A 26,976-nucleotide genomic window follows, 5' to 3' on the forward strand; every position below is an offset into this window, starting at 1 on the left:
TGTATCATTTTCCATATAAACAACTGTAAACCACTTCTGTATATTACCTATGTATTTTCATTCCTGAAGACAGTAGGAATTGATATGTTTTCTGGACTATATATTCCCAAGTTTATTTTTACTTATTTTGTTCACCCTTTTCTGGATCCTGCCTTGTTTCGCCATATTACTTTTTGTATGAAGATACCATGCCAGCTAACACTTGAAAGAGCTGGTTCCTGGCATTGAGAATAGGAAAGGATTCATTTTTATATTTGTGTGTATGTATGTGTTCTAGTTTTTAAAATACTTCTAACAGTAGTACTGTCCCCATGTTCTCTGCTCTAATAGCCCAAGACTAATAAGACTGTGTCCTCGATGGTTAGCATTCTTCCACAGCACCCTTTCCCATAAGCACATGATTTGCAACTGAGGCACGTACAGTTTCACCTCTTAATTGTCTCAGCACAGGCTTTATCATCCTTTCAGGAATATAAGCTCCAGAAGAACAAAACCCCTTTAAATCTTAGCTTTGAAACCACCTGGTGAGATTGCCAGGAATAGATGTACTGTTGTCAGTTACATGGATTTACTATTCACTTTGTCTTTTTTATAGTAAACAATTACTAAAATTCTGTCTTTTGTTGAACCTGGATTACTTATGAGAAAATTTTCATCATTGAATAATATAAAAAAATAAGATCCCTGACTGAAATAGAGCTTTTATAGCTGGCTCTAAAGTGGCAGACACCTAGTGGCTGAAGTTAACAAATGGAGCCTAGTATTAGGGGTTAAATTGTGTGTTCCAGAAAGATATTCTGAAGTCCTAATCCCCAGTACCTGTGAATGTAACCTTATTCGGAATTAAAATCTTTGCAAATGTAATCAAATTAAGATGAGGTCATTGGTGTGGGCCCCAATCCAATATGACTGGTGGCCATATAAGAAGAGGAAAATGCCATGTGCAACAAGATACTTAGGGAGAAAGCATGTAACAACCAAGGGTGAGACTTGGCTGCAAGCCAAGGAGCACCAAGGATTGCTGGTGACAACAGAAAGCTAAAAAAAAAATAGAACAGATTCTTCAAGAGAGCATGACTGCCTATGCCTTGATTTCAAGCTTCTAGCCTCCAGAACCTGGACAATACATTTTGGTGGTTTTAAGCTACCCAGTTTGGTACTATGTTATAGCAGCCCTAGAAAACTCACTAGTTCAATAAATTTTTGAAAATCTGCCAGATACTAATTTAGGTGCTTGAGATACATTAGTGAGTAAAGACAAAAACCATGCCTTTATGGACCTACATTCCAAGGGGGTATGTGGGTGAAGACGATAACATAAATTAGAAGGTGATACTGTCTGTGGGAAAAACAGTGCACGGTAAAATGGACAGTGGGGTAGTTACGAATTGGAATAGGGTGATTGGGGTTGGTATCATTTCTTAGTGATTCAAAGAAAGACAAATTAGGCAAGTGTGACAAATACATTTGGTCTCTGCACCTAGTTCCTGACACACAACTCCTAAAACCCTTTTAAATTTCCTGAGTGATAGGGGTGCTGAAGCATCTTAGAGTTTCTAAACCCCTCAGAAATTTCGTCAGTAATAGAAGTGTCTTTTGTTCTAATGAAGCAACTTTCGGTGGGGTCCTGGATAGCTTCAAGATAAGGACTGGTCACCAGAAAGACCAAGCCATAATTAGAAGTTTAGAACTTTCAGCCGCACCCCACAACCTCCAAGGAGAGGACAGGGCCTGGAGATTGAGCTAATCTATCATGTCTACACGGTGAATCCTTTGTAAAAATCCCTAAAGGACAGGGTTCAGAGGGCTTTCAGGATGGTAAACATTTCCAGGTGCTAGGAGGGTGGCATTCCAGGAGAAGGCATGGAAGCTACATGTGCCTTCATACCTTGCCTTTTGCATCTCTTCCATTTGGTTGTTCCTGAGTTGTACCCTTTATAATCAAACAAGTAAAAAGTTTTCCTGAGTTCTATGAGCTATTCTAGGAAATTATCAAAACCGAGGAGAGGGTTGTGAGAAACCTTAGTTTATATATAGTTCACTTACAGTGGACTGTCCAACTCAAACATCAAACATCCTCTCGCTAAATGAGTGACTGTTACCTTACTAATTTCAGCTTTGTACCCGCAATTAGTAATAAGTCAAACTTGTTTAACTACAGGTGATTTTTTGGTCTGGCCAAAGGGCATTTTCAAGGTTAAGAGATGTAAGGAATGGTGGATGTAGGTGACTGGGAAGGAGATGACTAGTTCCAAGGGAGAACAGAAAAACAGAACAGTAGCCTGCAGGGGGCCTAGGTTAAAGTTTTTGTTTTGTATTAAGATAGAGAACTAACAGCATGTTTATATATTGAAGGAAACAAGAAAAATCGGTAGTTAAGTGGGAGGAAAGCTGGTGGATAACACAAGAGGTACAGGAATTAGTGCTTTGGGTAGAGTTGGCTTCAGGTGCGGGCATGGATACTTCATCTGTTACCTAGTGAGTCAGATTCTGGAACGTGCCTGGATGAGGTGGTGGTCCGGGTGTGTGTGAACGTTTTCTTTCTCATTTCGGAATTCTCAGTGAAGAGAGAAAGTAAAAACCCTGTCTCCTGTAAATACCTAAATGCCCATCTGAATTTCCACATCTCAGTTTTCTTTGTGCTTCTGTTTCAAAGAGTCTTGCCCTTACCAGAATATTAACTTCCTAATAGCCACCCAGTTGGATGGATAGATCCCAAATATAATCCCAAGAACAACAGAAGAAAAGTGGTCTGTACTGGTTTTACAGATCTGAGTACAGAAAGAAACACTTCTCACTATATATTCTCCAAGGGATATTCCCCTACTTACTCCCTACCCCAGGACAGACCCTATAATAAAAGTAATAAAAAGTAAAAAAAAACCAAACATTTTCTTTCAAGTCCTCCAGCCTCCCCAGCCGCTTTTACAAGAGATCTTTGCATTTTGGAAAAGGTGCCAAAATCGGTGCTTATATTTTGTTCTGACAAGCAAAAATTGCCCTTTACTAGAAACTATGCAAATATCCGTAGTACAATAACACGGAAACCGAGTCTCAACTTTAAACCTGGGCCTTTCAGTTTCTTCGGTGCTTTAAGGAGTAGGTTGGGAAGGAATCACAGAAAGAGGAACGTGTGCTTTCAAGTGCGCAGGCGCAGTCTGAGACCAGTCTCGTTTGCAAGATTTTTCCAGAGATCTGGTTAATACTAAAAACACTTAAAACTAATTAGGTTTAAAGACCCCCTTCTTGTTTATAATGGTTTGGAGAGACTTAAAAACGAAATTTCCTAAGAATAAGCAAAAATCACTCACGCCCAACGTGGGGCTCGAACCCACGACCCTGGGATTAAGAGTCCCATGCTCTACCGACTGAGCTAGCCGGGCGCTTGGAAACCAAACCTATTTTTCTACATCTTAATCTTTGTTCATCTACATTAAGTTTTATTCCTTGACAGTTTATTAAAAATTGCATGGCACTATTAAATATGCACTTCTGAATTATTTTCAAACATTCTTTAAAACATTTATTTAATATTACTTGAATTTAATCATTTCTATTGCGTGTTATACCGAGATCACTGAAAACCTATGCAAATCATAATTACACATGTTCATTGAATATTTTCTCTTGTGTTTAAAAATATTTACTGCTTTAACATGTTATCTTTTTATTAAATTCCAGCATTTGAAAGAGATGAAAAATATGGAACGTTTCACGAATTTGCGTGTCATCCTTGAGCAGGGGCCATGCTAATCTCTTCTACATCGTTCCAATTTTCAGTATATGTGCTGCCGAAGCAAGCACCTAATATATTATCTTTAAAAAACACGTATCAAGGCTATCCGCCTTCTATCAAATGTCATACGGATTCCTACAGCTTGTGGGGCAGCATTAAAAAACAAATTTCAACCTCTAAGAGATTAGTTACTCTAAACAAACAGCATAGTCTAGCTCTTTTCCTTTAATATGATCTAGTCAAGGAAAGTTAAATTGAAGAAGGGCATTCTGATTCAATTAAAATAAGGCCTCTTTCGGGTAACTGACAATTGAGAGACAGGACCCTCAGAGGTTATTATTATCCAGCTCAAATAACAGAAGCTGAGAGGAAATAATTATAAGGTCATTGAATATTATGATAAAGAATATTAATTATAAGAGGAAAGAAGAAAAATTGATTTTGATCAGATTATGACTGAGACAAACCAAGACAATGGAATAATCTCCTATGGAGATTATTAAATAACTATTTATACTAAGCGACTATTTCCCAGATTAAAGGATTTTAGAGACTTCACAACGGGATGCAATGTGTGGTGTTGGAGATTCTTTTGCTATGAAGGACATTTTATTACCAAGAAATTTGCTAAAATCTATAAAATTCTGTATATTAGAAAATAGTATTCTTAATTTTCTGATTTTCAAAATTGTATGGTGACTGTAAAATAATATTATCTGGGGAGAAATACACACTGAAGTATTTAGTAGTTTAAAAATGCTAGTGGCCTTCCGTTAATGATCAGATTAAAATACAAACCACTACAAGATCTGGTTCCCTGTCCACCTCTGATTTCACTTCCTGTCATCTCCCCCACTTAATCGCTGACAGGCCACACTGACTTGACCGTTCCCGTAACATGCGAAGTTTATTATTCTGTACAATCCCAGGTTTCAGTCAGAAAGTCATTCTCTAAGTACCAGGACTCAGGTTCATCCTTCTACCTTCTTACCACAAGATCCAACCATTTTGCCTATTTACTCTTTGTTGCCTATTTCCTCCCATTGTACGTAAACTCCATGAGGGAGAGGATTATGTCTTCTTCACTGTTTTATCACCAGTGTTTAGCAGAGTTCTTGGGACGTATTAGAATTCAACAAATATCTTTAATTAGTCTTAACCTTACTTCTACTAAATAGTTATGGTCAGAGAAAGGGTACTAATGCTTCAGTAAAACCCCTGAGCTCAAAGGTGAAACCCTTAAGAGTACAACTTCTTTCCTTGTGAGGACAGGTGGGTGACAGGGACTCCCCCAAAATACTGGGCAGAACCAGGATGCCAAGCGCGGCGGGAGACCGCTCTCCTACTGCTTTCTCAGGTCTTGGTTAGAACACGGCTCCGCTTTGCTTTAAAGAAATAAGGTTGCAAAATAGAGCGGTAATTTGAAAGATACATAATTTCCAGGAAATGGAATAAAAAGGCTTCTCAATCAACCCGATGACTCAAAATGGCTCAGTAACACTCACGACCAAAACCGAAGAGGAAGGTCTCCCAGCTTTTCCCAACCCCACCCACCTCCATTGCTTCTGCATTAGCCCGTCACCCGCCAGGCTAATCCTCCCCTTTTCCCACAATCCTCTGTTCCCCCGGCTAAGGACTGAGGAACGAGCCACAGAGAAGGCTATTGGTTGAAAAAGCAGCCAATGAGAGAGCGTGTTACTAGTCTGCGTGCTGCGGAGTAAGGGGACCGCTGCAGGCCCTGAAGCTCTACACGTTCGGCTGGTTTTAGCAGGATGAGCTCAATTGGCACTGGGGTGAGTTCCTTGGCTCTCGGTATGATAGTCTAGTCAGAGGATTAGCGTTGAAGGGAAGTCGGGCAGGCCGCTTACGGTGCACCAGTTTCGGGTGCACTGGGACTGCCTTTTCCCAAGTGGGCCGCTTCGAGGTGTTTTTCCCACGCTAATTTCTAGGCCTGAGTCTGAGGTGACGGTGACCGGAAGCTTCTAAGCTCAGGTGTAGCGGCCCTGGCGGCGGAGCAGTAGGATTTGGAGCCGCTTTGGATTGCTGAGTCACTTTCTTTAGTCTCTCAGGAAACCGAAAGCGGAGACTTGTGGAGCCTGAATGAGTCTAAAGGGTTTGGGCGTCAGCGCCTCGTGAGAACCGCTGCGGCCAGGCGGCTTGAGATTCCAAGGTCTGAGATGCAGCTTTCCGTGGGACAGTTCCATGCAGCTGTTAGGGTGCTGCTGACTCACGGGGCCTTCTCCATCGTCGCTGCGAGTGTAGTGATCGACCGCTCAGTATGACCCCCTGGAAACCCTATCGGGACAGAACTAATAAGAAGACTGGTCTGAAAAGTGAAATCTGAAGAATCCTTTTCGTTTTACCTCTGCCCGAGCTTTACCTGTACAGATTAATAGCACACTACCGCGGTTAGCTGGGGACCTAACTGCTGTTGAGGATTTAGAAGTTGGACTTCACTTGTTCGGCTTACTACTTTCCTTTGTTAAATGTACTGCATATATACAGTATTTTGCTTACCCCTTTTATGTATTTCTCCATATAAGAAGTATAATTTTGTTTAGAAATATATATTAGTTGTTTGCATTAAGGCATAGAAGAGTGGGTTTCTTAGTTCATCTGTTTCTCCAGTTCATAAGATTTTAATACTCAGGATTAAGCCCACATAATGGTTTCCCAAGTATGGTGACAGGCAACTTATGGTTGGTATGGTTTAATCCATTTGGTTATGTGATGCTAAAGTTATGTCCTGTAAGTTGTTTTTAGAAATAGTAGTTGTTCAGTAATGGATATTGTAGCAAATTGACTTTGCAACTGCATTAATGTTACCTTCAATTGATAGCGTTTCATTCTATAAACCAAATAAAAATCTTGATAATATAACCACATGAGATATTTTGGTATTACAGAGGTAGAGTTAAGGATCTTCATTTAACACATCAGAAAACAGACTCAGGAAGCACCACTGTTGAGGAGATACTCCTGTCTTCACTTCTCCTAGTAACTCCCAATAAAACTTGTCTACTTGGTATTTTTCTCCACTTGATTGTTTAATAGGCATTTCAAACTACGAGTCCAAAGTAGAGCTCTGGGTTTTCGTCTCTTTTTGCCATTTTGCATTTCCTAAAACCTTCAATCTTCAGTTCTAGTTGCTCAAATGAGAAACTATGATTCACCTTTAATTTCTTTCTTTCTTTTTTTATTTTATTTTTATTTTTTTAATTTACTCCTAGAGCCAATCCATTAGCAGGGTTTTTTGGGGGATTGGGAGGAGGGTCTCTACCACAAAAGATACTGACTTCCATCTGCTTTTCTCTAGTTGAAGTACCACTTTTGGAATATCTGATCTTTGCTCCTACTCTTGTTCCCTCTGCAATTCATTTCTCAGATGAATTATTATTTTTGTTTGTTTTTGTTTTTTAAATTAGATTATATCACTCCCCCTGTTTAAATTCCAGTGACTTCCAGTTGCATTTAGAATAAAATATAAACTTCATATTCCATCCTAGAAGACTCAACATAGTTTGGACCTTCCTCACATGTCTGTAATATAGTTTTCTTTCTACCACTTGCAGTGCTCAAGACACAGTGGCCTTATTTCCATTCCTGGATTGTGCTAGGCTTGTTTCTACCTTTAGGTCTTTATGCCAAATGCTAGGATGGCTCCTCCATATCTTAAATGGCTAGTGACTCCTTATTTATTTGTGACTCAGTCTAAATAACTAAATATAAACTGCCCCAGTGAGGCCTTTCTTGATCAGGTAGTCTCTGGTAAGGAGTTCTTCCAACTTATCACTTCACCCTGTTTTATTTTCATTGTAGTCCTTTTTTTCTGAGTTACTGCTGTTTCTCCAGCACCTAGATTTGTGCCTGGTCTGATTTAAAATGAATAAATTCAAGAATGAGTACTCTTTGTATTCCCTTATTGTGACTAACATATGCTTATTAAATGTTTGAATGCTAAATGATTTGTCTTAAGGTCCTTTAGTTTGTTAGTGCCCCAGCTATGAATTAGAATGGTCTGACTCCAGTGCTATTTATGTCATACCGTAAGCTCTGTGTTTTATGTGAAAAGTTTATTTTATCTAGGACTTGTATCTGTTGCTTTCAGTAGCAGAAATCTAAGGTGTATAACTTTTCCTTTAGATGCTGTTGCTACTCTGACAGGTTAAAGCAAAGTCTTTGCTGAGATTTAACACATATTTCTGATGCTTAAGTCATTTAGAAGAAAATTATAAGATTATTACTGCCCAAAATACATCATTATAGACTAATTGTTGCCTTTTTCCTTGTAGTATGACCTGTCAGCCTCTACATTCTCTCCTGATGGAAGAGTTTTTCAAGTTGAATATGCCATGAAGGCTGTGGAAAATAGTAGGTAAGAAGTATTGTTTTACTTGAAATTAGCATGTTTTAACCAGTTAATTAATATCTCCATCTATATATTTCTGGTATGCTGCTTTGGCACAAAATTATATGTGCCCTAAAACAATCTCAATTTATTAGTCATTTCCAGGTTTTTCTCTCTCTCTTTTAACTTTGTTTACTTTGTGGGTTTTTTTTTTTTTTTTCAGATCTCTTTTTTTTTTTTAAGGCCAGATCTTTTCATGAGCCCCAGTCCTATATTCCCAGCTGATCCAGTATTATCCACTTGGACATTTTACCATGTCTTAAATGTAGTATATAAAATTGAATTAATTATCATCTTTGCTAGCCCATTTCCTTTTATTTATTTTTAATTTCTATTGATTTTTAGAGAGAGAAAGAAAGGTGTAGGATCACTAAGATATTTTTTTGTTGGACTCACTTCCTTTACTCTTGTCTTTTATTGTTTAGAATAACGCACTAAAAACGATTCCTTGGCATTGCTGTAATACCTTGGTTAAAATATTAATGTGTTGACAAATTTTATGAGTCTTTCACTGAAGAAATTTTATCAGTTATAATTACATGATCATTGTATTTTGCATCTAAAGCAGCTTTGGGATGAATTAAAGGACTTTAAAAAAATTTTATATCATCTCATTCAGATCTCAAAGACTTTTTCAGGCCTACTAAACAAATGGTATTTAGGCTTAGTTTTTAAATTTTTTTCATAATAATGAAGCTTTTGGAGTAGAGGTGAAATAGGGAAATGTTTGTAGAATTTTAGAAAATTCTATGTGTAAATACTGAGTTAGGCAAATTTTTACTAGTACCTTTAATATATGATTATGGAAGTTTCATGAAGGTGGAGACTGTTATTTGTTTTTGCATATGCTAGCGCCTAGCAAATCCTCAATAGTTATTGAATGAGAATAAATAGATAGTCATTTTTTGGTGCCATCTTCTGAGTGGTAGAAAGAAGAAGGTATATGGATTTCTAATGGTTGACGAAATAGTTAAAATTTTTTGAACAAAAATACATTTTTAAGTCCTGATACAGCATTTGAAACAAGCTAGTTTATTTTGTGTTTAAATGTTGTATTAGACATACTGATATTTACAAGCTGTCAGTATTTGATGCTGTAATAGAAAGCTGCTAAGAATTTAGGCTAAAATATATTTGTCATTGTATACAAAGTCTAATCGAGTTCAGAAGAGAGTCAAATTCAAGAAAAAAGTTTGACACATTTTCTTCCTTTTGATAGAGGAAGATAGGCTCTTAGACCAGGGAGCTGGAATAAAACTTGAGGAATTTACTGTTTTTTTCCTTCTCTGCATTCTTGCACTTCCATTGAGGGTAAAAAACTGGTAAGAGAAGTATTGACTAAGAAAGACTGGAAATACATTTTGAGACCATCTGTAACTCAAAAAATGAGTCTAGGCTGTGGGGATCTGTGTATCTTAGTAATTTGTTTTTTATTAAGTACTTCTAAATATGTCAAAACAGTTTCATTTAAGTAAAATTTGTATTTTAAAAAATTGAAACATTAAAAGTAAGTGTATTTTTTCTGCATAAAGAAAAATACTAGGGAAGTTCTTTTAAAGGTATCTGTGTAATCTGGTATGATAGAATATTGGATGAGGATCACAAGATGTGAGTTTTCCTCTTAGCTGCTACTTAATAGTGATATTATATAGGGTTCCTCTTTTCAGTCCTCTGAATGTTACTTTTTTTTTGTTTGTAAAATTTGGGTTTGGACAGCTACCATAACTACTTCACATACCTTACAATAAAAATGAAATATATGTAAAACTATATGTAGAAACATTTGGAAGATCTTTTAGCTGTGTGGGCACAAAAGTAAAAATTAGAAAAATTAGATTGTATATTAATTTTCTTGAGTCTGGCATGTAAACTAATAGAAAACATTTAACCACTTAATTAAATAATTTGATTTAAGATTATATTCCTGCATTGAATTATGATTAATTTGTTTAAGAAAAATTTAATCTTGGGAATTTAAAAATGAGATATTTTTGAGTACCTGTTAAGTATTGGAACTACCAAAACAAATAGTGACATGTAAGTTAATGCGTAAAAGCACTGTATTACAACATATATACTATGATCATAATTTTATGAAAGTATGCCTCTAGAACAGCGGTTCTCAACCTGTGGGTTGCGACCCCTTTGGGGGTCGAACAACCCTTTCACAGGGATTGCCTAAGACCATCGGAAACACATAAATAATTACTTATTGTTTTTGTGATTAATCACTGTGCTTTAATTATGTTCAATTTGTAACAATGAAAATACATCCTGCATATCAGATATTTACATTATGATTCATAACAGTAGCAAAATTACAGTTATGAAGTAGCAACGAAAATAATTTTATGGTTGGGGGTCACCCCAACACAAGGAACTGTATTAAAGGATCGCGGCATTAGGAAGGTTGAGAACCACTGCTCTAGAAGGTAATATGCAAAAGATTTAAGTTATAATCTTCCCCTTTAGCCTCATTGAGGAATCAGGATATGAAAGGAAGATTGTGAAATATAAACACAATACTAGATTGTTTAGAATAAAAATGTACATAAAATTTTGATGTACATAAAATTTTGGTGTCAGGAACGCTTCATACTTGTAAAAAAAAAATAACCGGATCTCAAAGAGCATTTTAAAAATAAGCTATAGGTTCTATCAATATTTACTGTGACCTCTAAAGAGCTTTTATTTATGCAGGTTATTAGTCCTATTAATATTTACCAGGTTAGGTTTTAAAACAATTAAAATATTAATTCACTCAAAGTAACACATACACAATTGCATGTGAACATAAATGATTTAAAATAACATTATTAAAAATATTTAATAGTAGTAACATTTTTAATGAAAAATAACTTACCCAAAATGTAAAAAAAAAAAAATGTAGTTAGGAAAGAGTGGTATTTACATTTTTGTGAATGTCAGTAGTTAATTGAAGCTTAATAGAACACTAGTTCTCAGTTATGATTGGTGTGGCTCAGTGGATTGAGTTGCCAGCCTGCAAATGGAAAGGTCACCAGTTTGATTTCCCCTCAGGGTACATGCCTGGGTTGTGGGCCAGGCCCCCAGTTGGAGGCATACGAGAGGCAACCACACATTGATGTTTCTCTCCCTCTCTTTCTCCCTCCCTTCCCTTCTTTCTAAAAATAAATAATATCTACAAAAAAGAATTCTGATTTTCATATCTGCTTCAATAATATGTTGTTAGTTTTATTGAAGCATGTGAAGTGAATCAGGCTTCATGCAGGTATGTAGTTGGAAAAAAATGAGTATTTTAATAGCCTTTCAGGTAATTATAGATGTTCTATGATACTACACCAAAACTAGACAAGGGGTAATTTTGTAATTTTTTTTTTTTTTTTTTGTAATGTAGTTGTCTAAAAATTTAATAAACTTTTTGTACTTGGAAATTAAGATCTGTAATTTGGATGTTTACCCATGCATGATTTGTAACATCATGTTTGATCATTTAGAAAATATTGGTTGACTGAGTTATAGCATATCATCCACATTTGACATATTTTGTTATATACTATCAGAAGCATCACACTTATTAATATCACCATCAATCTGATCATAAAAGTTTGTAAGTATTGGGAAACACAAGCTCACAGGGGTGTATGTTTTCCAGAATTCCAGTTTATGTTTGAAAGACTTGAATTTTATCACTGACAACAAAATATGGTCAGTTGTTTTCCTTGAAGTAAACGGTTCACTTGTTCATTTAGGGAAAAAAATCTGCCATATACTAAGTGTAAATAACCATAGTTCGTCTGATGTTCATTGAAGGTAAAAACAGGTGGTCCATGGGAAAATTTACAACTCAAAAACAGTTCCACCATTGTCCCTTTAGGCGACCATTCTATTTTGAAGTACAAAAGTACTTTGAGTGCCTTCTATTTCAGTATGATAATAAAAAGATAGGTACTTAAGGGTTGTCATCTAATAAAATTAATTACTGCTTTATCAAGAACATTCTTTTTTTTTAACGATTTTATTTACTTATTTTTAGAGAGAGGGGAAGGGAGGGTGAAAGAGGAAGAGGAAGAGAAATATCAATCTTGTGGGAGATACATCAATTCGTTGCCTCTGGCATGCCCCCATCCAGGAACCTGGCCTGTAGCCCAGGCGTGTGCCCTGACTGAGAACTGAACTGGCAGCCTTTTGGTTTGCAAGCTGGCGCTCAATCCACTAAGCCACACCAGCCAGGGCTTTCAAGGACATTCTTAAACTAAAAGTTGCTTTTCTTTTTTTTTTTTAACTGACAGTATAATAGTGAAGAATACAATTAATAGTTACTGCTACTATTTGTTGTTATTGCCTTGATTTGTGTTGATGTGCTAGCAGTTTTATCCACCATTGCTTCTGTACTGTATGTTTCATTAGTGCAACTATCCACACAATGGAAAAGGTAAATGATGTCTTTGTATTTTTATGAAAATACTTTTGCCTCACATCCCATTGAAAGGGTCTCAGAGATTCCTAAGGGGGTTCACAGACCACTCCTTTGAGAACTGTTTAGTGAAGAAGATGATGACTTGAAATAACTAGGAAAGGCTATCCGAGGCTGAGGAGTTTTAAGTTCAAGTAAATTTTCCAAAGTTTATAGAAATTATTTAAATATGAAGTGGTGAGGAGGAAGTGTATTCTAGCACCCAGAGTAACTTCAGTGAAGACCTAACAGCAAAATGAACATAAGGTGTTTGAGGGATGACAAGGAGGTTGAAAACAGTAGAGCAGTGGATTTATAATAGGAAATTGAATAAGCTGGATGGGCTTTGCAGAATCTTGGGATTTTTGAAAGGCGGGCCAAGGAGTTTGAACTTGAAAGGGGAGCCATTGAAGATAAGTGAAGTGCCAGGGAAGGAGTGTCTGCATTTCTTTGCAATATGTGTATGTGGCTCTGTTCATTTTTCTGGTTGTTTCTAATCAGAATTCCCTTTATTAAAATGAATGGAAAAATAAAGTGATTAATATATTTTCATCTTAAAATGGCAACATAATTTCTCCACATTTACTTGAGATTACTTTAAAATGTATTTTGTTTTAAACAGTTGTACAAAACATTTTATTCTTTTATATACTTATAAACATATGGTTAGTGCAGAAAAGGAAAGAAAAAGAATCATACCCTACCCAAATTAGTCACAGCTAACTTTTTAGCTTGTGTATAGCCTGTCTTTTCTGTGCATATTATGTATTGTTTTTAATGGACATGAATTTAGTCAACATTTGTTAATAATATGGCTATCATATGACAGACACTGTGCCATTTTGTACATATTTTGTTGGCATCTTTTTTCACTTCTGTATTAATATATTTTTATTTCAAAATATGGTAGATTTTTAAAATTATGATATTCATTTATATGGATATAATTTACTACCCCTTTCTAATTTTCAAATGTATTTGTTTTAAAGTACTTGTCATGCGTAAGAAACCAAATGTTTACCTATTTTTGTGTTTTAATTTAAGTTCATAAAGTTTATTTTCATTAAAAATTTTGATTTTCTTCTGCTTGTTTCAGTACAGCTATTGGAATCAGATGTAAAGATGGCGTTGTCTTTGGAGTAGAAAAATTAGTCCTTTCTAAACTTTATGAGGAAGGTTCCAATAAACGACTTTTTAATGTTGATCGGCATGTTGGAATGGTAAGGTCATGTTAAAAAATATTTGCTTTTGCCTTTTCCAATTTGTTGTAAATGATTGGAATATATTAAAATGTGATTATAAGAACCCATTTATTACTTTAGCATTGAGGCAGAAACAGATTAGAGAGCAGCCAAAGAAGTAATCACATAGAATACCTGACTTGTGAATAGTTCACTAGTATCTAAAAGAAAGGTAGCATTCTCATAACATGATTGGAAATTGATATGTAAAACCAAGTGCCTTAAGAAAGGAGGAGGGGAGAGGAGTGAGAAATATGTGTTGAAAATAGATCTTGGCAGCATAGATCACTGATGAAGGCATATTCTGAAAAGGCAAAGAATCTTCAGGGTTTTGTGTCACTTGTGAGGATCACTGTCATACTGAAGATGTTATCAGACAGAGAATACCTTTGTAGTAGGGTAGAGCATCGAGAAAGGATATTTAATGAAAGGAAAAGCGAACACATCATTTTAATAATTTCATAGGTATCACCATGTCATACAGCCTGTGTCTTTAGTGACTGCTTTGCACAATCGCAAGGCAAGTAATAAGTACATTACTGGTATATACTGAAGTCATCCTATATGAATGTTAAGACTTTCTTCAGTAAGAATAATGTAAAAAGGAAAAGAAAGGCTTCTAACCCTGCTTACTGTAAAGGCTGAGTAGAAATGAGAAAACCTGTGTGCTAGCAGGCACTATGCTAGAGGCTCTTTTATATAAATTATTTAATCCTGACAATCCAGTGAAAGTAGTACTAATCCCATTTTTACAGATGAGAAAACAGATCTCTACATCTGGTCAAGATATAAACTGGGATTAAACTTTTGGGTTTGCATGGTTTACATGTTACTCCAGAACCCATTCTGCAGGGTGAGATCCTGTGTATTCACTCTGGTGTTAGCTTTGGTATTTCTAAATGAGATGTGTTACACTCAAGCACAGAAGGGGCTGCTAACGTATAGCCAGTTGACTGTAAAGCTACAGATAAATTTTTTTTGCTTCTTCAGTGAGTTTTTCTGAACATATTTTCTCTCCTGAACAAATTATTATTGCCAGTGAAACAGACAGTTTTTATGAAACTTGCCACATTGTAACCTAGCTGATAGGGAAGCTAGTGAATTAGGCAGTCTTTCACTCAGTAAAAACACTTTATGTGGGATATTTTGAAAATATAATACATGCTTATAGGCACTTTAGTGATTGAAATATTATCATTCTAGGATTTTCAGATTTTTAGCATTTGTTATTTAAAGCCAGGAAACTGACGGCATTCCTTATAGCCAGAAATTGGTAAAACATTAGACATTGAAGAGGGTTAGGAACAATGACTGATTAATGTTCTGTTTCTATAGCTGTCAACTTCAAGTGATTTGAGAATTATTAAGACCCACAATAAGCTTTCTCTAAACAATAGTTTATTGAAATGGTGACATTTACTGGCTGGGTAACCTTGGGAAAATTATTCTAAACACTAGCTTCCTCACCTGCAAAACTACAGTGGTAATATAGTACATACCTCATACAGTTATTGGCAAAGTTAAAAATAATTATGTAAAATGCTTAGCATGTAATGAGTGCTCAATATGTGTTCAATAGGAATTTTCATCGTTGTTACTACTAGTAAGTAGCAGTAGATAAAAGGCTGTTAAAAGTTCTGGTATCACTTCTAAATTCTGCAAATTTCCTAACCAAGCAGTTCCTAGATTTTTTGGTTCCTAGTACCTGTGCTCCAGTAATTATTTTCCCAAGGCTTCCCTAGGATAGGTAGGTAGATAGATAGATAGATAGATAGATAGATAGATAGATAAAACCCTACCCAGTGAGTGATTCTATTTATAATGTATTTAATTCTAAACAAGTTAGAGCTTATGTCCTAAAAACTTCGTAGCTACTAAAAAATACACATGGAATGAAATAAATACATTTTTATTTTATTTTTAAACAATCACAATCAATGTGCACTGTACAACTTCTTTCTTAAACTTTAGAATCAGGTTACATGTTGCCCCGCCCCCTCTTTTCCTGTTCCATATTCATTTTTGCACAGTACTTATTTCTTACTATAGCAGCCCAGCTTTTCAATGATATGATGGTACTGAAAGGAATGTGAGTGATCTAATATTGAAACTGTAACTGCTTTAACAAATGTTTCCCCAAAATTTAATGTGCCATAACTCTTGAGTTCATTACAATGCCCTACGATGATAGTTCAGTAGATGGTTTGGTAAGCCACCAATCTTGGAAAATAGTGATTTGTCATGTTCTCATCTGATATTACAATTTACTTATTCAGTAGGCGGAAAAGGGAGATTTGAGTTTGTGCTGTTTAGACCAAAACTTTCAATTACTTTTTGTACATAGAACTACTTAAAGAGCAATCGTTACCAAGACCAATAGTTTTTATATTCTTTTTATTGTTTTATTCTTGATGATGAAGCAGTAAGTGGAGCTATATGGAGGATTTATTATAGAAATACTCCTGAATGTGATCATTGGACAAAGCAATGAAGACACACTTGGTAAATTTCCAAATTGTAATCCCATACCCAAGCATCAAAATGCCAGAATGTCCTGTGAAGACCTTTAAGCCAAAAAAACTTATTTTAAATGGTGATGCTTGTTAAATATTTTAAAAGCCTACAATAATTACATACTTTCCTTGATTTATGATGGGTCTATCTATATTAAATTGGTACTTATTTTCTTTTAGGCAGTAGCAGGTTTGTTGGCAGATGCTCGTTCTTTAGCAGACATTGCAAGAGAAGAAGCTTCCAACTTTAGATCTAACTTTGGCTATGACATTCCACTAAAAGTAAGTTGATAATATGTTGAAGGGGCTTTTGAACAGTAATAGAAGTTTATTAATGAACTCTTCTGTTTTTCTCCCCTCCCCCAGCATCTTGCAGATAGAGTGGCCATGTATGTACATGCATATACACTCTACAGTGCTGTTAGACCTTTTGGCTGCAGGTATGACATTTTCTGTGATAGTTGGTGAGATCTGTACTATAGGTATCCTTTCCCCAGCACTTTAACTTTTATACCCTTGAAAATATGAACTGTTACTAAAAAGTATTAGGGCAATGATTAACTACAACAATGTACATACAAATTAAAAACTTTAAATAATGAAAAACACTATACAGACTTTTTTAAAATTACTGATTTAAGAGAGGAAGGGAGAGAGAGAGAGAGAAACATTGATTTGTTGTTACACTTATTTATGCATTCATTGGTTGATTCTTGTATGTGCCCTGACCAGGGATCAAACCTGCAACCTTGGCGTATAGGAATGACACTCTAAGCAACTGGGCCACCCTGCCAGGAGTATACAGATTTGAACTGATGGCAAAATATAGGACTCATAGTAATAACTTTAATCCGGTTATAATAAATTTTTGGAGGAAGGTGGTCTGGTCTAAAGGTATAAACTTCCAGTTATAAGTATTGGGGCTGTAATGCACAACCTGATGACTATAGCTGATGCTGCTGTATGCTATAGAGGAAAGTTAAGAGAGTAAATCTTAAGTTCTCATCACAAGGAGAAAAATTCTCTATTGTGGTAATGATTGCACAATATATGGAAATTAGACCGTCATGCTGTATACCTAAAACTTTGGTACAGTGATGTATGTCAGTTATTTTTCAATAAAAAAACAAAAGAAGTCCTCGGATCTTAGACCCTGACATTCTAAGGAAACTGCAAACTGATATTCCATATTGTCATTATTAGATAGCCAGCTATACTGACACCTCAGTATTCTCATTAATTTCTGTCTATACTTTAAAGCAGTTAGGTAAAATGCTCTTGAATGGGAATCTTAGTATCAGTAATGAAGCCATACAAAATTACATTTTAAATTCTGTTTGTCTCAGTTTCTTGTTGTTAAGGTGGATGCTGGAATATTTATTTGGGGGGAAAGCTGAGATTCAGTTGCATCAAGGCTTAGTTGGTTGGTGCATCAACTGTAACCTAATGGTTGTAGCTTCAGTCCCCAGTGTGTGCGCGTACAGGAGGCAACCAGTCGATGTTTCTCTCTAAAAATAATGAAAAAATGTCCTCAAGTGAGGGTTAAAAAAAAAATTTCAAATATGGCTTCTCAGAGAGATCTGTCATGACTAGATTTCCCTCAAATAAAAATAAATGTTAGTTTATAACTTAAAAAATAAGTGAATCATGTTTGATCAGGATATTTACTAATAACTGAGTGCTTGCCACTGTTAAAGGTTTTAGAAAGTTTATTAGCTTCAGTCCTTTCTTTGAGGTGTGTTTATAATCACCATATTTAAATTAAGGAGAACAGATATTAGAGAAAACCTGAGTAGTATTCTACTAGCAATAAGTTAGGCTTGTGAATGTTTTTTATATTAGTTCTTAAGGTTCTCACTTAAATTACATTATGAAACATTCTGCTTTCTGACTTCCTAAACTACCTTTCATTTTTAACCTTTCTACTGAGCTCTTAATTCATCAGTTCTGTTTTTAAGGGAGAATAGTGGAGAGGAGAAAACTTTTTCAGTAAATATTGAGCATATACTATGAGTCAGTCGTAGATGGATGGGGGGACACAAAGATAAGTCACCATTGATATCATTTAAGAGGTGATATGATAAAAGTATGTCTGTACTGAGTATAGTGGAGCACGAGTTAGGGAATGGCCTCTTCTGGAAAGTTGGCAAGGAAAGGGGGATGTGAGATATAAGGGGGTTGATAAAGATATTTTAAACAAAGTGACTGGTATGAAACTGCACAGGCATTTCAGGTAATGTGGAAGTAGTCAATTATATTTGCTGTGTAGACTAAGATTTATGTGATATTGAAGATTTAGGATTGGCCAGATCATAGAGAAGTCTGCTCTATACAAAGAAAACACTGAAGGTCCTAAAATAATAATAATCAGTTATATATTCTGAAAGATAAGTCTGAGAGCCATGTGGAGGATGGAAGGGAACAATGGTAGAGAATTGGACAGGTGGCTGTTAATGGTATTCTGTACATGATATGATATGTAAGATGAGGCTGCTTTCTTTATTTCTAAGGGAAAGAAGTCACAATTTCAGAAAATCAGTAATTTATGATTATTTAATAGCCTAATTTGAATTTGTTGAGCATATAAAAGTACATTGAACCAATTTGGATTACTTCAGAAAAATAACTGGAGTAATATAGGGGAATAGCCAAAAAAGAATGAAGAGTGGAGCAAGAGTTTGAGGTAGATTCATTGTACTCATATCAGGAATTTTGTCATCTTGACTTTTTCATATTTATGTTTTTACCTATTGGGCCCTCTAATTAGTTTTCTATCTATCAGTACTCCTTTGTCTACACTGCTATCCTTCCAGGAAAATTTCAGTAGAATGTTTCATACTAAGCAAACAAAGCCACATGAATTTTGAACAGTTTAAAAAATGTAGTTTTTATTGAAACTACCTGACCAAAGTGTGTAATGAGTTACATGTATATAAGTAGTTCATCTTAGTATAATTTAATTTTTATCACTGTTTTTAAAATACTGTAATTTTTATCACTGTTTTTAAAATACTGTTACGGTATTAAGAGCCATGGTTTAAACAGTAACTTTACTTTTATGCAGTTTCATGTTAGGGTCTTACAGTGTGAATGACGGTGCACAACTCTACATGATAGACCCATCGGGTGTTTCATATGTGAGTAATTTTGAATAATATGGAATGTTTTTAGTTTAATGATATTTTATTAGCATTGAAATCATGAATTCAGTTTACATGGAGTTTCTTTAAAATTCATTCAAGGAAAGGAATGTTTTATTTATCATTAATAACAATAACCTGTGGATATAGGGGCAGAGAAAAGATTTGTGATTTTCAGTATAATATAAAAAATGCATAGTGAACATAAATTTTGAATGTAATATTTCCTTCATTACTGTCAATATTAGCAGTGTCTTAAAACTGTACATTATTTTCCCTTTTAAAAAATGATATTAAATGGGATTTCTTGGACCTTTCTCTAATTTTCTTAACTGTCTTCCGAGATTTTTATGATTTTTACTAATTAAAAAATAAATGAAAACTATATTTTGTCATTATATACAAGTATAAATGGGCATCCTTTAAAAAAATAATCTTTATAATATAAAAAAGAATTTATAGTGTAGAACTCAGGAATTTCTTTCAGAAATAATTTTTTTCATTCCTACTCAAAAATGTCTCTTGTTCATGAAGTATGTATAATTAGTTTTTCTTTGTATATACCTTTATTAACAATAATCCATATTGTTCTAGAATTAAGTTTGGTGTTTTGTTTTTTGAGCCTTTTGGTGTTCATTAGAATGTGTTTGACTATTTCTCCATACTTGCTTTTGAAAGTCATTTAATGTCCTTTCCTTAACCTTTAAATAGAAACAGTAATCAATGATTTATGATAGTATGTTAGTTGAATATCATATATATATATATATGTATATTTTGGTGTGTGTTCTTTTCAAATAGGGTTATTGGGGCTGTGCTATTGGCAAAGCCAGGCAAGCTGCAAAGACAGAAATAGAAAAGCTTCAGGTAACACATTAATACTTGAATTTTTGCTATAACATTATCATTATGTAATGAAGTTTCACCTCCACAAACTAAACATTTCTGACCAAGGATATAGTGTGGTTTGCTATTTGGAGCAGAGCTTATTGAAGCTGCTAAGTAGCTGAATAGGAAAGCTGGTAACATATTACTTATATAGAATTGTGTCATGGATCCCTTTTGTGATTTTGATGTATATTTATTATTAACTGTTAATCCAGATACAGACAAATTATCATATAATTTCACAAAGTCCTTCAAGCCCATTCATGGAACCCTATGAGGCTTAGTTTGAGAACTTCGGTGTTTTACTCTGTTATCTCTTCTCTGGATCACTTTTGTCTGTGGAAGTCTTCAAGAGTCTTGACTGCTCCAGTGCTTCTCTTTCCTTTGTTCCTACCTACAGAAGGCATGAAACCCTGTCCAGTCCAACTACCCACTTGTTCTTCCAAGAACCAGAAATTAGTAATAGTGTAAAGATGTTTTCTTAAAAATGTGTTGGTTTTCCTTTTAGCCAAATTGACCAACTTAATATTACAAGTGTCTACCAACTCTTAAATGTTTATCAGAAAGTTCCCTAAAAGGGAGACATGTGATTTACCAGTATTTGGTAAATTACAGTGAGAAAATTTTTCTTACACATCTAATATTCATGCGGAACTTTGCTCAACTACTCATTCAACATATTTAAAGCCAGGCTCTATAGAACAGCTTGGTGCTTGGAATTTAATGCCACATTCTAGACCTATGGTACACTATGGTACACTTTACATTTAAGTTTTTTGGGAACACAGCCACATTCACTTTATAGCTGCTTTTGCACTGTAACAGTACAGTTTGAGAGTTGGAATAGAGACCAAAGACCATATGGCCCTTAAAGTCCAAAATATTTACTTTCACTATATGGCCCTTTACAGAAAGTTTGCCAACCACTACCCTACATCATTGCTGTGGGCTGTTTTTCTCCTGATGTATTTACCAAAAATATTATTTTATGAAATAAAAACTTCACGAACATACGTAAAACTGTATGTCAATTAAAATGTGCCTTTTCACATTTGCTTAAGTTTGCCTTTGTATGATACAATTAATTTACTAAATATAAAACTCACAATTAACTTATAAATGTAGAACTTAACCCATAAGGGCAAAAGTATAATTCCTTTCATCCACTTCACCCCTAATTTAACATGAAAAAATTGAAACATCAGAAAAGATATGAATAGTATAAGTATCTGCATTTAGATTGCAGTATTTCCCAGTTTTATCCATTTGTATTCTATTTTTATAAACTATTTGAAACAAAATAATTCATGTTTGAAGCATCATAACATTGCATTTCTAAATGCTTCAGGATCCATTTCCTTGGAATAATACTATTATCACACCTAAGATAACATCTAAATAATATTTAGTCCATAATCAGAGTTGCCTCAATAATCTCAACAATGTCATTTGCAGCTGTATTTCAAACCATGATATAATTAAGGTTCACACTCTGAATTTGTTTCTTATCTCTCTCCTAATGTAAGTCTTCCCCTCCCCCCAACATTGATTTTTTTGAAGAGCCCATGCTAGTTGCTTTTGTAGTTGGTCCCACATATTGGATTTGTCTATTTCCTAACAAGACTGGTATTTTTATTTTTATTTTTAAAAAGATTTTAGTTATCTATTTTTAGAGAGCAGGGAATCCGGGAGAAGGAAAGAGAGGGAGAGAAACATCAATGTGTGGTTGCCTTTCGCGCATCCCCAACTGGGGACCTGGTCTGCAACCCCTGTGCCCTGACTGGGTATCAAACCAGTGATCCTTTGGTTCACAGGCCAGCACTCAATCCACCGAGCCACACCAGCCAGGGCACAAGACTGGTATTCTTAAATTTAATTCATATTATGCTTGTTGTTGGTCCTGCTTGCTCATATAGGTGTGCAGGCACGGAGCATCAGGATTTTTAAAATCTAAATATCAAAAATATTAATGAACCTAGTTTAGAGATAAAGTAAATCATCTCAAGTCTGGCCTGCTTGATGAGTACTCTTTATCTTTTATCATTTTCATCCTCCCAAATATACAGAATATGAAAGCCAGTTCGCTCAAACATTTTTTAATCTTGTCATGTATGTTCAGAAACCCATATGCCTAATAAAATCTTGCCTTGATTATTTTCAGTACCTGCCATATATAAACTTCTCTGTTGGGCATCTAAGGGCTCTTTTTCTACCCTGATTCCAAATGTTCACTATAAGAATGTTAATCCTAATAAGATTTTGGCCTCCCACTTTTGCCATTTTGTTTATCTTCCTCGAAATCAAACAAAACCCACTCAAATCTTGGTTCTTCATAGCCTCCTTCAACATTTTGCATTTTTTGTCTTGAATTTTGTCTTTAATAATTCTCCACAGAACAATTTATCTTATACATTTTTGTGTGTCTTGTGTATAGTAGGTATGCATATGTTTGCATTTTATTATCCCAAATTGGCTATAAAGATAAAGATCTCCAAATAGTTAGACAAGTGGAAAGTGTTTGACTCCTAACTTACTGAATATATATATATATATTATTTTCTGTAGATGAAAGAAATGACTTGCCGTGATGTTGTTAAAGAAGTCGCAAAAATGTAAGTTGAAAATTTCCTTACCATTGACGAAATATTTCACTTTACCTTACCTTTTACATTAATTCAAAAAGGCTATTTCGTTTGAAGGTAACAGCATAATTTTAGAAGGTGAATTTAATATTTGAACGAAAATTAAGGAAGAGAATATCCATATTTTAAGTGACAATGAATGAAATGGGAAAAAAGTACCTTTTGACAAACTCCTGTCTAGATGATAGAACTCAAGGGTAGGAGGATATAGCGGACCTCTAGGTACTTCATTTCGTAGTTCCCGACTTCCCAAATCTCAGAAGTCCCAATAATAGTAATCTTAATTTACAAGCTTTATTTTCAGTTTACAGCTAATTATTTCTATATATGATCCATGAAACTGACTCATTTGCATAATCTGTTTCTTTGCGCAAGATAATATTAATGATAAAAGTTCTTGTAACAAGATGAGAAGAGCAGTATTTCAAAACATTTTAAAACAATATAAGAAAGCTTGAAGTAGTTCATACTACAAGTACAGAGTAGAATAATAATAGTAAGCTACAACAAAGCCAGTAAACCTGATTAGCAGTGCTTCTTAATTCTTCTGGGTCAAGGAATTTAGGCATTTAATATTTCAAAAAATCCAATAAAATGCTGGTTCTGCAGCCAGCTTTTCAGATTTTAAAGTCCTAAATAATACTGCAGGGAATTCACAGCACCTCTATTTCAGAGGAACACTAGTCAGCTCTTGGTACAAGTGTCTCAGGTTTTACATCTAATAATACATGCAAGGGGGAAAGTCCTAGAAAGTTCTTTTATGTAACAGTAAGTATACGTAGTGATCCCCTTAATCTCTTTAAACTGATAATTTATATGTATTAAAATCTCAAAAGTATTTTATAATTTTATTTTTTAAATATTTATTTATCCCTAGGGTGGGGGGGGGGGGAAGAGAGGGAGAGAAACATCGATGTGCAACAGATACATCGGTCAGTTGCTTCTTGTACACCCCCAACTGGGGAATGTGGCCCGCAACCCAGGCATGTGCCCTGACTGGGAATCAAACTGGCGACCTTTCAAATCACAGGCTGGCACTGAATCCACTGAGCCACACCAGCAAGGGCAGTATTTTATAATTTTAAAAGTCCTAATTTTCCACCACTCCTGCCGCTCCACTCCCATCTCCCCTCCTTGTACCAGACCCTTCCCCTTTCCAGTTGTGAAGCAGAACCCACTTAAGTTTTAAAAGTAATTCTCATTAATTATGAAACAGTTTTAACATGATAAACTCAGTTTTCTTCACTGAAAAGTGCTTCTGGAAATTACCATACCTTCTATGTTTAGGTGTAACAGGAGACACTAATTGGTCTATTAGTCATCCATCTTCATTGTTTAATAAAATGGAGTTTCAGAAAAGATGATTTCTCATATTATAGCAAGGTGTTAGGAATGCTCTCCAAAAGTAAGTTGTGTAAGATGGTGGAAAGTATAAAATAGGAAAGCTTTGCTCTGATAATTTTTTGAAATTTTTACTTTAATATGTTATGAAAGTGCCTCTTTGCTGCAAATTTGGCACGTGTTATAGTTTGAAGGCCAGGATAAGGGGAAAGTGCACAAGGATTTAAAAAGATTCCTGCCAGGAAGTTGCAGATAAGAGAGACCACTAATAACTGCAAACTTAATCAGTTAATGAATGGAGAAAACAAATACCCTGAAAGGCACAGGTGATGAGGGCCTCTTCCCATTTGTGTTCCTTATGAGGTATCTTTTTTTAGTTACCTGAGTCTCCAAAACAATGTATCAAAATGCACAAGTGGGTTTCAAAGGTATATCGCATCATTTGTAGTGTTCATCAGTCCTTGTGTAATTTGCTGTCTTTTCTAGTGTTCTTAAATATAAACTATGTATGTGTATATGTGTAATTTAATACTACGAATGGGTGTTCTTATTTATGCTGACTTGGTACATGAACTGCAATGTTTGTAGGTAACCGAATGATTGTAATAATTTTCCCTTTTCTGTTCTAGAATTTACATAGTACACGATGAAGTTAAGGATAAAGCCTTTGAACTGGAGCTCAGCTGGGTTGGTGAAAGTAAGTTACTTTTGTGCCTTTATTTTCTCTTGTCTATACCAAACCAAACTGACTACTGGATACCTTTAAACTGTTTTAAAAAAGTTTTCGTTAATGATATAGACATACAAAAAAGTACACAAACAACAAATGAATTGATGAATTATTACAACATGGTTATAGTAATGTAACAACTGTTCTGATCAACACATACACTAGTCCCCAGGTAACCCCTTAGGCCTCCTTGAAATCAGACCTATGCATACTTCCCCAAAGTAACCATCACCCTGAATTCTAACACCATAGTTTTTTTGCCAGTTGAAGTTTATATAAATGGAATTATACAATATGTATTCTTTCTCCCTGATTTCTTTAACATTATATTTGTGTAAATCATTTGTGTTGCTGTACATTTTAAGTAGTAATTGTTCATTTGCCTTGCTATATAGTGTTCTGTTGTCTAAATATACCATAATTTATTCACCTTCTGTTGCTAGAGAGTTGGGCTCTTTCCAGGTTTGTTTTGTTTTTTACCATAATGAATATTGCCACTGTGGACATCATGTACAATTATTTTGGTACAACAACACAGCATTTCTATTAGAAATATACATAATAGTAGAATTGCTTGGTCATTAAATATACATATGTTCCATTGTAGTAGGTATTGCCAAAATGTGTTCAGACATAGAACAAAGAAAGCCTGAATAAATTTTTGAAAGGGAAAGTTCTGCCTAATAATGGACTAAAGTTGTGAAGAGTTTATTAACTTTTTTGAAACACCCATTTCATGTCTTTAAAAGATAATACTGAGAAATCAATTTTTTTTTTTTCTTTCTAGCATGTTAACCATAGAGCTTCAAGGCCAGTTTAAAAATATTAGTCATGTTGTACATTAATGAATACTCAAAATTTACTATAGCATCAGATAAATTATAACATAATTTAGTCTTTGTTTCCATAAGAGCTAAATTTGAGATTTAATTTCTTATGTCTGGAGAAAACACATAAAAATGAATTCAAAGCATCTGATAGTACTCAAAGTACAACCTTACAACATTAATCTTCGATGGACCATAACTATGGATTGGGGAGATTGCATGGTTTTGCAAATCACAATATAATCCTCATTTTTATTTCACTTAAATGTATGGCTTAATTTCTAGTAACTAAAGGAAGACATGAAATTGTTCCAAAAGATATAAGGGAAGAGGCAGAGAAATATGCTAAGGTAAGTCCACTGCATGAAAACTCCACGGAAATAAGTATAAAGTAATGATTTATATCAAATTACAAGAGTTGAGTTGAACTGAGGATAGTTTTCTAGGTTATTCTCAATGGGGTAAAGTTGCCCTGGTTCCTTTTTTTTGTATGTGTGTAGTGTGTGTGTGTGTGTGTGTGAGAAAATGGCAAGGGTTTTTCAGGACATTTAATGCTTTCATATTGTACATATTCCATCAAAAATAGTCAACTGACTATAAAACCAAGATATATTTAATTATAGTTTTCTTTATCTGGGTGCCTTATTCTAACCCAGTGTTCATTTTTTAAGTTATAAAGAATTTAATAAGTGGCTAATTAGATTCAGGTTCTTATAATAATATTAAAAATTGATTTTAAGCACTATTTTTCTCCTAACAGGAATCTTTGAAGGAAGAAGATGAATCAGATGATGACAATATGTAACATTTACTTCAGCATTTATTTTAAATTTATAATACAGTCCCCATGTAACTATTTTGCCTCTTGGATAATTACATACCCACTGACCAATTTTCATTAAATTTTTGTCTTGTAATCATTGCAGTTTGGTTAATGTCTGCTTGACAGAATTGGTGGGGGTAATTGAACACATTATTTACTTAGCATTGAAATGTAGATTTATGCCTATTTAAAAATTCCTTGGTTAAAATACTGCAGAGGCTTTGGAATCAGATTAATTCAAAGCTCCATTCC

The 26,976-nt window shown here is 34.7% G+C and overlaps 1 protein-coding gene and 2 non-coding genes across 3 annotated transcripts; 1 reads left to right on the plus strand and 2 right to left on the minus strand.

The window, feature by feature from the left end:
- Nucleotides 1-3,310: 3,310 nt before the first annotated feature.
- On the minus strand, nucleotides 3,311-3,383 carry TRNAK-CUU (transfer RNA lysine (anticodon CUU)). Its single transcript has one exon. It is a non-coding gene; the product is annotated as a tRNA-Lys (tRNA).
- A 313-nt stretch (nucleotides 3,384-3,696) lies between these two features.
- LOC150016832 (U6 spliceosomal RNA) lies at nucleotides 3,697-3,804 on the minus strand. Its single transcript, XR_016510157.1, has one exon. It is a non-coding gene; the product is annotated as a U6 spliceosomal RNA (small nuclear RNA).
- Nucleotides 3,805-5,417: 1,613 nt separating this feature from the next.
- Nucleotides 5,418-26,818, plus strand: PSMA3 (proteasome 20S subunit alpha 3). Its single transcript, XM_090270928.1, has 11 exons — nucleotides 5,418-5,529; nucleotides 8,029-8,111; nucleotides 13,676-13,799; nucleotides 16,514-16,615; nucleotides 16,700-16,773; nucleotides 19,398-19,470; nucleotides 20,275-20,340; nucleotides 22,927-22,973; nucleotides 24,974-25,041; nucleotides 26,187-26,251; nucleotides 26,662-26,818. The coding sequence occupies exons 1-11, from the start codon at nucleotides 5,509-5,511 to the stop codon at nucleotides 26,704-26,706; spliced, it is 768 nt and encodes a 255-aa protein (XP_090127054.1). The 5' UTR covers nucleotides 5,418-5,508; the 3' UTR covers nucleotides 26,707-26,818.
- The last annotated feature ends 158 nt before the right edge of the window (nucleotides 26,819-26,976 follow it).

Source organism: Furipterus horrens, unplaced genomic scaffold, assembly GCF_987537825.1.
Source record: "Furipterus horrens unplaced genomic scaffold, mFurHor1.1.pri manual_scaffold_3, whole genome shotgun sequence".
Lineage (NCBI taxonomy): Eukaryota > Metazoa > Chordata > Mammalia > Chiroptera > Furipteridae > Furipterus > Furipterus horrens.

Excerpts from the sequence above, each read along its gene's own strand:
- PSMA3 (XM_090270928.1), top strand. The coding sequence starts at position 5,509 with ATGAGCTCAATTGGCACTGGG. Across the intron at positions 8,112-13,675 it reads AAGGCTGTGGAAAATAGTAG|TACAGCTATTGGAATCAGAT; the intron begins GTAAGAAGTATT and ends TGCTTGTTTCAG. Across the intron at positions 16,616-16,699 it reads GCTATGACATTCCACTAAAA|CATCTTGCAGATAGAGTGGC; the intron begins GTAAGTTGATAA and ends CCCCTCCCCCAG.